The following is an 11,054-nucleotide window of genomic DNA, read 5'->3' as shown; positions in this document are numbered from 1 at the left end:
TAGTTCACACACCCTAGTCTCTGCAAGTCGCCTTGGATAAAGGCGTCTGCTAAATAAACAAATAACTCTGCAGCTGTTGGCTTCTGTCCGGTAGACTTTGCGATTTGATCATTTTGTAGTTTCGTTGATTTACACGATGTTTAAATAAAAGATCTAAATTATGTTCCTAGAGTTTTAAATCTCAAACCTAAAATTCCATGCAATACTTTTGGCCACATAGCTTGTTTTTCTGTCAAACCTGTTTAGGAATGCCGGGGAGTTGCATTGTGGGTCTTGCCAGTAATTAATCAGGCTGAAGTTTGGGTTTTTTTTGTGTTCAAAGCTGCAGGGTGTTCACAAGTCGGTCTTTTGGCAGAGCGCCACAGCGCCACGCTGCAGAACAAACTCTTGTGCTTTCTGTAGTTTTCTCTGGGGTGTGGTTAATGCTCCATCACTTGAGTTTACTGGAGCTTTCTTCTCAGTTGCATTAATCTGCACGTTCCCATCCACGAGGGATCAACCAAATTAGATTTTTTTAGTCGTCGCTCTTTTTGGTGGAGGCCGAGGACTGGAGTGATTCTCCGACAGAAGGACACGTTTTGAAGGGATTGTTGGCTCTGAGCCTCTTGCTTGATTGTCAGTGTAAATTGGTTCTCAATTGACCCTCGGACATGTTTCCCATGGTATTTCTGAGCAGTGTTTTGTGCGTGCTGTTTCCATGGTAATAATAACAAGCATTTTTTTTTACTGTGTATACGTTTTCACTGTGCTTTATTATCCTTTAGTCCCCTTTATAAAAGCTTATAGTAATCTGGATAATCTGACATAACCAGGATCGCACTGTGTGTGATTCTGTTGTCTTGTGTTTGTAAAGGAATTGTGAAATGTTGTTTTTTTGGAATTAAAATTTCTTCATTCAATATTCATCTGTTTTTTTTTGAGTGTTTGGGAGAACTGTTATGCTATTTGGAGACTTCTGTCCATCTGTGATGTCTCTGTCTGTCAATCTCTCTGTTTATCTGTCTGTATCATGAGAACATAAGAACATAAGAAAGTTTACAAACGAGAGGAGGCCCCATTCAGCCCATCTTGCTCGTTTGGTTGTTAGTAGCTTATTGATCCCAGAATCTCATCAAGCAGCTTCTTGAAGGATCCCAGCTTCAACAACATGCAACAACAACAGTATCTATGTCTGTCTCTGCATCTGCCTGTCTGCCTGTCTGTCTGTCTGTATCGATCGATCTGTCTGTCTCTGTATCTATGTCAGTCTGTCTGTGTATCAATCTGTCTGTCTGTCTGTCTCTCTCTGTCTGTCTGTCTCTCTGTATCGATCGATCTGTCTGTCTCTGTATCTATGTCAGTCTGTCTGTGTATCAATCTGTGTCTATCTATCTCTGTCTGTCTGTCTGTCTGTATCGATCGATCTGTCTGTCTCTGTTTCTATGTCAGTCTGTCTGTGTATCAATCTGTCTGTCTGTCTGTCTCTCTCTGTCTGTCTGTCTCTCTGTATCGATCGATCTGTCTGTCTCTGTATCTATGTCAGTCTGTCTGTGTATCAATCTGTGTCTATCTATCTCTGTCTGTCTGTCTGTCTGTCTGTCTGTCTGTCTGTCTGTCTGTCTCTCTGTATCGATCGATCTGTCTGTCTCTGTATCTATGTCAGTCTGTCTGTGTATCAATCTGTGTCTATCTATCTCTGTCTGTCTGTCTGTCTGTCTGTCTGTCTGTCTGTCTGTCTGTATCGATCGATCTGTCTGTCTCTGTATCTATGTCAGTCTGTCTGTGTATCAATCTGTGTCTATCTATCTCTGTCTGTCTGTCTGTCTCTCTCTGTCTGTCTGTCTCTCTGTATCGATCGATCTGTCTGTCTCTGTATCTATGTCAGTCTGTCTGTGTATCAATCTGTGTCTATCTATCTCTGTCTGTCTGTCTGTCTCTCTCTGTCTGTCTGTCTGTCTGTCTCTCTCTGTCTGTCTGTGTCTGTCTCTCTCTCTCTCTCTCTCTCTCTCTCTCTCTCTCTATGTCTGTCTGTCTCTCTCTCTCTGTCTGTCTGTCTGTCTCTCTGTATCGATCGATCAGTCTGTATGAAATCAGAATAAACAAGCGTTAGTGTGGCACCAGATTGCCACGCCTCGGCGATGTCTCTTTAGGTCAATACTGCTCCTGCAGTAAATATATTTATAAACTCTCAGATTGGTGATGAAACCCATTTCACTGATAAGAGCAGAGATAAGACTCCTGACTGAGGGGCTGCCCTTGAGCAGTGAATTCTCATCCCCTTCGTTACATATTGACCAACCCCATTACCCAACAGCAAAACACACTGGCTCCGTGCCTGGTAGGTTAATTAATAACTCTAGATTTTTAACGAACAAAAAGCTTGAGCCAAAAAAAAACCGGATGAGTCTTATTTTCATCCCTGCAGTGCGGCAGTCTGTTTTTTGTAATGTATTTTAATGTTGAATATTGTATTTAAAATTAAAAATTTATATCAAAAGATGCGGGCCACCATCACAAAGCACTTTACAGTGGCAGGCTGTGAACTGTGCATTATATGCAGAGTCACTTATAATAGGACATTGATTTAACATCTCATCCGCAGGACGGAGCACAAGGAGGTGACTTGCTCAGAGTCACACACAGGGAGTCGGTCAGGGGCAGAGGTGGGATTTGAACCCGTGACCTTCTGCTGACACGCCCTGGACTTTAACCACTGGGCCGCACTGCCTCTCGTGTATTGTGATAAGGGAGGGAAGTGCACAGGCAGACACTGAGAGCAGCTTCCAGCCGAAGCGTTTCTCATCGCATTTATTTGAGCGTCTCTTGGTATTTAAACGCAGGTGCTTGTCTGCAGGACTGTGCTTTTTTAAAAAGAGAATCTACAGCTGTGGACAGAAGTTGAGCATCACCCTCTATATAGAATGAAATCATTTTGCTTCGTAAAGTAGAATGAAACCTGCTGAATAATGTGACGTTAACAGGTTTTTTTGGTCTCAATCCTAAAATTCTTGGTGATGCAAAACGTTCAGCCCAATAATAATGCTTCAGTGTGGTCTTCTGTCTGTATTGCTGCCCCAGCTTCACCATGCTGCAGTTTTGCTGGTACAGTGTCAGAAAGTGGTACATCGTCACAATGTGGTACGCATACCAAAACTTGACCCTTGCAATGTTAGAAAGCGGTCAGATTTTGGTACAGGTGCGATCAATTGTGATCTGATGGGTGTTTTCCTATTGTCAAACAGAGGTACATTTAATTATATGTTAATTACATGTTAATTATGTTGGGTTTTTTTGCAGACCATTAATTATCTTTTTTTTAAAACCATTAATTATACATAATTTTTTTTGCAAACTATTAATTATACAAAAATGTACAACACCCAATGAATTGCATATGATAATTCGCATACCATTTTCTAAATGTTGGGAAAACGATACCGGTGACAAACATACAAATATTGCTTGGATTGAGTCTGTGCCGTACAGTGAAATGTGTAGTGTTTGGCGCCATCTTCTGGTAGCTCTGTATACTGCAAACACATGTTTGATACGTACAGTGTACGGCAATTTGTGTCAGCTTTATCGTTGAGTAGAAGGGAAAACTACCAAGCGGCGTGTAATTCAATATGCTGTTAACGTAGGATTGTGCAGCAGGTTTTCATTCGACTTTATTAAGCAAAATTAGTAGCTGTAGACGGCATACCATCTTTTAATGGCTTCTAAAGGCGGACGGCTCTGACCTTGTCTGTCACCGGAGAGAGAGAGATGCATTGCGGGTGCAGTGGAGCGTCCCGTTCTACGCAGATGATGGTAAGCGAATCCATGCATTATTATTATTATAAATTGATCGGGAAACGAATGATGACGGTGATTAATAATAATTTACGAGTCGTAGTTAATCATTTGTGTAAAACTGGTGTGGTGACATCATTTCATAATTGAATGACTGCAGGCTATAGGAAAACCGCACAGGAGCCTATAAACTTTATCGGGGAGTTCAAGATTGGAGCTAGTCTGTGAAACTAGACAAATGAATGCATAATAATAATAATAATAATAATAATAATAATAATAATAATAATAATAATAAATACAAAACAGAATATAAAGTTTATCAAACGATATTTACAGACACGAGTTTGTTAACTGTTAGATGGCGATGGCACTGATGACGTTGCTAAATTTCACTTTTGACGTAATCCATTTAAATGGGACAGCTTACATACACGTCATCTTACCTTAAAGGCAGCTTATCAGTACTATGTTTGCTAATAGTGTTTATATAAATGTACACTCTAGTGGTGAAGATCATTTTAAACATTGATCTGATTTAAAGTACAGCATTGTAAAGCACAGAGAGGTCTGGTAAAGCATAGGGAAGCATTGTAAAGCACAGAGAAGTATGGTAAAGCATAGGGAAGCATTGTAAAGCACAGAGAGGTCTGGTAAAGCATAGGGAAGCATTGTAAAGCACAGAGAGGTCTGGTAAAGCATAGGGAAGCATTGTAAAGCACAGAGAGGTCTGGTAAAGCATAGGGAAGCATTGTAAAGCACAGAGAGGTCTGGTAAAGCATAGGGAAGCATTGTAAAGAACAGAGAGGTCTGATAAAGCATAGGGAAGCATTGTAAAGCACAGAGAGGTCTGGTAAAGCACAGGGAAGCATTGTAAAGCACAGAGAGGTATTTCATTTCCATGAATCTTCCCAGTTTCTCTGCACATTCCCAATGCAGTATTCCAGGAGGGGGGCGTTGATCTGGAGTGGCTCACCCAGGTTCACCTTGGTGCAGTTCGAGTGCCTCTCCTCTCCCACAATGCACTTGTAGACGTCCCCCTTCCTGTTATTGGCCGGCCCAGGTTTGAATATATTTTCCAACAAGACAGTTCAGCAGAAACCGAAAACCTTTTGTCCTTTTCTTACTAGTTTTGTAAGAGATCGAAACCTCTTCAAACCGCAGCTGAATTACAGAGTGGAGCCCGGTCTCTGTACGGGGAAGTGAAGGGCATTAATATTTCAACAGCAGCTCGGCAGGCTGGAGGAACGCTTAACTGGGGATGAATAAGCAATGAGATAGAGGAGAGGAGGCAAGGGACATTAGAGAAAGAGACAGAGGGAGGAGAGGGGAGTGGGGAGGGAGAGAGAGGCGCTATCGCACTGTATCACACAAAAATACATTCTTGAAATGTATTTTTGTTTACGACTGTAAGTCGCCCTGGATAAGGGCGTCTGCTAAGAAATAAATAATAATAATAATAATAATAATAATAATAATAATAATAATAATAATAATAATAATACAGCATTACTCCTGAATTACTAGACTGATCGTAATAGATGCATTGCACTGCAGGAACCGGACTGACGTTGACTCATTGATTTAGACAGGGAGTGAAATCCTCAGAAGGAGTCTGTCTTGGAGTTACTGCAGATGAGACTCGATCTGGACACGACAGATTCTGCCAGCTTCCCCCCCCCCCCCCCCCCCCCCCGGTCACCTGGAGACCCCGCTCTGGTAGATGTGACCTACAGCTCCGAGGACTCGTAACGACCCCTCACCCCCCCCAGCACCCCCCAACATGAACCTCACCCCCACTCCCCCTGCACTGTGGCCTCCGACGGACCTGTGGAGGTGCGGTTCCCCGGGGGCTAACGAAAGCAGTGACTGCACGGGGGAAAGGGAAGGGGAGAGGTCCTTCGTCACGCCCAGCTTCTCCACGGCTGCCAAGGTCCGAGTGTCTGTGACGTTGCTCCTCTTCATCGCCTCCGCCTGCTCCAACACGGCTGTGCTGTGGACCGTGTCCCGCAGGGGGCGCCGGCGTTCGCACATCAAGCTGCTCATCACGAACCTGGCCGTCGCTGACCTGCTCGTCACTGTTATCGTGATGCCTCTCGATGCTGTCTGGAACATCACTGTGAGAGGGGAGAGGGGAGAGGGGAGAGGGGAGAGGGGGAGAGGGGAGAGGTGGGCTGGAGGAGATGCAGGGAGAGGGGGGGGAGGAGGGGAGGGGAGGGGAGGGGAGATGCAGGGAGAGGGGGAGGAGGAGGGGAGGGGAGGGGAGGGGAGGGGAAAGGCAGGTAGAGGGTGGAGAAGAGAGGTGAGAGGGAGATGAGGGGATAGGCAGGGGAGAGGGTGGGGAGATGAGGGGAGAGAGGAGAGGCAGGGGAGGGGAGAGGGGGGAGGGGGGCAGGAGGGGAGATGCAGGGAGAGGGGGGGGAGGAGGGGAGGGGAGGGGAGGGGAAAGGCAGGTGGAGGGTGGAGAAGAGAGGTGAGAGGGAGATGAGGGGATAGGCAGGGGAGAGGGTGGGGAGATGAGGGGAGAGAGGAGAGGCAGGGGAGGGGAGAGTGGGGAGGGGGGCAGGAGGGGAGATGCAGGGAGAGGGGGAGGAGGAGGAGGAGAGGGGAGGGGAGGGGAGAGGCAGGGGAGGGGAAAGGCAGGTGGAGGGTGGAGGAGAGGTGAGAGGGAGATGAGGGGATAGGCAGGGGAGAGGGTGGGGAGATGAGGGGAGAGAGGAGAGGCAGGGGAGGGGAGAGGGGGGAGAGGGGCAGGAGGGGAGATGCAGGGAGAGGGGGAGGAGGGGGAGGGGAGGGGAGGGGAGAGGCAGGGGAGGGGAAAGGCAGGTGGAGGGTGGAGAAGAGAGGTGAGAGGGAGATGAGGGGATAGGCAGGGGAGAGGGTGGGGAGATGAGGGGAGAGAGGAGAGGTAGTGGAGGGATTAGAGGAGAAGGGAGGGGAAGGGAGGGAGGAAAGGAGAGCAGGGGAAGAAGGGAGAGGAGAGCAGAGCAGGGCTGGAGGGGGCAGAGAATGTACAGTTGTGACCTAACGTTTTGCATGACCCTGTAGAATGAGCTAATCTAGCTCCACAGAGTCGAATGAAAGCTGCTGAATAACGTCCCGTTAACAGATTGAAGTGCACCCCTCTTCCCAGGTGCAGTGGTACGCGGGCGATCTGTCCTGCCGCCTCCTCATGTTCCTGAAGCTCGTTGCCATGTACTCCTCAGCCTTCGTTACCGTGGTGATCTCGGTCGACCGCCAGGCCGCCATCTTGAACCCGCTGGCCATTGGAGACGCTAAGAAGAGGAACAAGCTTCTGCTGTGTGGAGCCTGGGCTCTGAGCATCACGCTGGCGCTGCCACAGGTACCCCCCACCCCCGAGTCCGCTAGGGGCGTCCGGGGCACCCACAGGGTCTAGCTCCCCAACACTCCCCTCCCCTCTTTTGTACTGCATAACCAAGTTTCTCTGTGTGGGTGTGTGTGTGTGATAGTTGCGTTCTCTGTGTGACTGTATGTGTGTGTGTGTGTGTGATAGTTGTGTTTCTCTGTGTGTGTGTGTGATGGTTGTGTTCTCTGTGTGTATGTGTGATGGTTGTGTTTCTCTGTGTGTATGTGTGATGGTTGTTTCTCTGTGTGTATGTGTGATGGTTGTGTTTCTCTGTGGGTGTCGTCTCTCTGAATGCCTCCCTGTGTGCTTGCAGCTCTTCCTCTTCCACACGGTGAGTCGCTCCCGGCCCGTCCCCTTCGTGCAGTGCTCCACGCTGGGCAGTTTCCGACAGCACTGGCAGGAGACTCTGTACAACATGCTCACCTTCGCCTGCCTGTTCCTGCTGCCTCTGTTCACCATGGTGCTGTGCTACTCGCGCATCCTGCACGAGATCTCCGGGAAGAGGAGGAGGAGGAGGAAGAGGGGGGCCGGTGAGCAGCGCAGGGGTTCAATCCCAGGTGAGGGGGACACTGCTGCTGTACCCTTGAACAAGGTACTTTACCTAGATTGCTCCAGTAAAAAACCCAACTGTATAAATGGGTAATTGTATGTAAAAATAATGTGATATCTTGTAACAATTGGAAGTCGCCCTGGATAAGGGTGTCTGCTAAGAAATAAATAATAATAATAATAATAATAATAATAATAATAATAATAATAATAATAATAATAATAATAATAATAATAATAAATGTTAACTGTCTTGTCTCTCCCCTCCCCTCCCCTCTCCAGTCTCCTCGAGGGAGATCCAGCTGCGCCGCTCCGGTGACAACATCCCGAGAGCCCGCCTACGCACCCTGAAGCTGTCCCTGGTGCTGGTGCTCTCCTTCATCCTCTGCTGGACCCCCTACTACCTGCTGGGGCTGTGGTACTGGTTCTGCCCGGAGATGCTGACCCGCGGGCAGGTGCCCCCCTCGCTGTCGCACATCCTCTTCACGTTCGGACTCCTCAACTCCTCCCTGAACCCGCTGTTCTACGGGCTTTTCACCCTCCACTTCCACAGGGAGGTCCGCAAAGCCAGACCCGACCCCGACACCCCCTCGCTGGGGACCGGCTCCTTTCGATGCTCCCCCCTTCACCAACAGAGAGGGGCCAGGGACCGGCCAGAGACCCCCAACTCCCCCTGCAGCAGCCTCTGCAAAGGGAGCATGGAGGAGAGTCTGGTGTGACGCTGTTTAAGCCGACCACAGGCTGGCAGGGCTGCAGCTGGGATTGGAACTCCTTGCTCAGCCTGGTCTCCTCTCCCAGTGCTGGTCTGATCTCCAAGCTGGGTGAGAGTTGGGGTTGCAGGGGCGGGAACAAGACTCCCGTTGCATAGCAATCTCAGTCCCAGCCAATCAGCTGTGTTTGTTTGCGCTGCAGGATGCTGGTTGGTGCCCCGTGGGACGGGCCGGCCAATAACAGGAAGGGGGACGTCTACAAGTGCATTGTGGGAGAGGAGAGGCACTCGAACTGCACCAAGGTGAACCTGGGTGAGCCACTCCAGATCAACGCCCCCTCCTGGAATTCTGCACTGGGAATGTGCAGGGAAACAGGGAAAATTCATGGAAATAATGGAAATAAAATGAATGCCCTTAAAGTTTACCACTGTATTTTTAGTTTTCCCAAGCTCCAAGGATGTGAATCAGACTCCTATTGCACAGCAGCTTCACCCATTCCAGGTTTTACTAGCAGCTTGATCAGCCCCAGTGTGTCTAGGTAACAAGTGGTCAGGTGTGTCTTATTATTAGAGAGTCTAATAACTCATCACTGACTGGTTGTGTATCCTGTTGGCTTAACAGTTAGAGCTCAAGGACTGGGAGCCATGAGATCTGGGTTCGAGTCATCCCAACAACTCAGGAGGTGGACTGGAGGCTGGAGGGCCTGCGAGTCGGAATTGGAATTGATTACTTAACCCTTTCCAGTCCTGATTGCCCCCAGCGCGTCTCTTGCGATTGCAGTCGGGATGCAGGGCTGTGGTTTCTTTGATGAACAGAGTGGAACTGCAGCTGGAGAAGGATACTCAACCATTCGTGAAATGTGAATAATAATTATAAAGCACAGAAAGAGGGTTTTTTTCTATGCTAAAGCACTCTAAAGACCTTTCAGTACCCCTGCAGGATAGGGTTCTGGAACTCTGTGATGCAAAACCCTTTCACAAGGAAATAGACATTCAAAAAGGGGGGAGGGGAAGGGGTAGGGGGGGAGGGGGTCCTCCTTGTACTGGTAAGAGAAGGCGACAAGAAATAACATGATAAAAATCAATGGCAAAAAAAAAAGATACCAAGCATTCAAACAGGACGAAAACAATCATAAAAACAGTGAAACAAAATATAAACCAACAAGAACAATAATTAAAAAAAGCATGAAAAGTTGTTCCCTTGTGTAATTCTGCCACCTGCTGGTGATAAAGTGTCAAAGCAACCGCATAGAATTTACTTTAAAGAGGCCGGGATCAGTATTGTTTTCCCATTTGTAATATTAAAACCTTAAAAGGGTGAATGTCCACGCCACTTCTTGTAACAGCCTCTTTCACTTGATATTAAACGGGTTTGATGGTAATTATATAAAATACACACACACTGGGGTGATCCTGCAATAAACCCAGATGGCCAACACCGACAGAAGCGATCCCGCTGTTTCTAATCAATTCAGACAATGGCTCTGTGTAAGTTATTCATGTAGATGGATCAGCGTCACACAATGTATGTTCCTGTTGAATATTCCCCCAGGAAGAACTACTCCTTCCTCCTAGGAACCAACATTCGGGAGGATTACATTTTCTGTAACACAGTAATATTTATTTACATGTAAATCTATATCCGTGCAAGACCACTTTATAAAAAAACCCTACCCTTAACCCTAACCCTATACCCTATACCCTATACCCTACCCCTATACCCTATACCCTACCCCTAACCCTAACTCTACCCTACACCCTACCCCTGACTCTAACCCTATACCCTACCCCTGAATCTAACCCTATCCCCTACCCCTGACTCTAACCCTATACCCTACCCCTGAATCTAACCCTATACCCTATACCCTACCCCTGACTCTAACCCTATACCCTAACCCTAACTCTAACCCTATACCCTACCCCTGACTCTAACCCTATACCCTAACCCTATACCCTACCCCTGACTCTAACCCTATACCCTACCCCTGACTCTAACCCTATACCCTAACCCTGACTCTAACCCTATACCCTACGCCTAACTCTAACCCTAACCCTACCCCTGACTCTAACCCTATACCCTACCCCTGACTCTAACCCTATACCCTAACCCTGACTCTAACCCTATACCCTACGCCTAACTCTAACCCTAACCCTACCCCTGACTCTAACCCTATACCCTACCCCTGACTCTAACCCTATACCCTACACCTAACTCTAACCCTAACCCTACCCCTGACTCTAACCCTATACCCTACCCCTGACTCTAAACCTACCCCTGACTCTAACCCTATACCCTACCCCTGACTCTAACCCTATACCCTACCCCTGACTCTAACCCTACCCCTGACTCTAACCCTATGCCCTACCCCTGACTCTAACCCTAACCCTATACCCTACCCCTGACTCTAACCCTATACCCTACCCCTGACTCTAACCCTATACCCTAACTCTAACCCTATACCCTACCCCTGACTCTAACCCTATACCCTGACTCTAACCGTATACCCTACCCATATTCTTTCCCCTGGGGGTGCAGATAATGTTGTTCTAATGTTGTCTTGCAGCGGCAGTCTCTCGAGTGTGTTATTTTGTACGGAGTGTGCCAGCTCTGCAGGGTGATGTTACAGGCAGAGATACAATAAGAGCTACAGGAGGCTG

General features: G+C 47.7%; 1 protein-coding gene across 1 annotated transcript; it reads left to right on the top strand.

Annotated features, from left to right (window-relative positions):
* The first annotated feature begins 2,739 nt into the window (after positions 1-2,739).
* On the top strand, positions 2,740-9,385 carry LOC131705294 (gonadotropin-releasing hormone II receptor-like). The gene is made up of 4 exons (XM_059007696.1): positions 2,740-5,890; positions 6,905-7,114; positions 7,452-7,695; positions 7,970-9,385. Exons 1-4 carry the CDS (start codon positions 5,555-5,557, stop codon positions 8,404-8,406), a joined length of 1,227 nt encoding a protein of 408 aa, XP_058863679.1. The 5' UTR covers positions 2,740-5,554; the 3' UTR covers positions 8,407-9,385.
* Positions 9,386-11,054: the final 1,669 nt, after the last annotated feature.

This window comes from Acipenser ruthenus, chromosome 35, assembly GCF_902713425.1.
Source record: "Acipenser ruthenus chromosome 35, fAciRut3.2 maternal haplotype, whole genome shotgun sequence".
Classification (NCBI taxonomy): Eukaryota; Metazoa; Chordata; class Actinopteri; order Acipenseriformes; family Acipenseridae; genus Acipenser; species Acipenser ruthenus.
The sequence above is the reverse complement of the archived record's forward strand: the minus strand, read 5'-3'. Positions and strand labels throughout refer to the sequence as shown.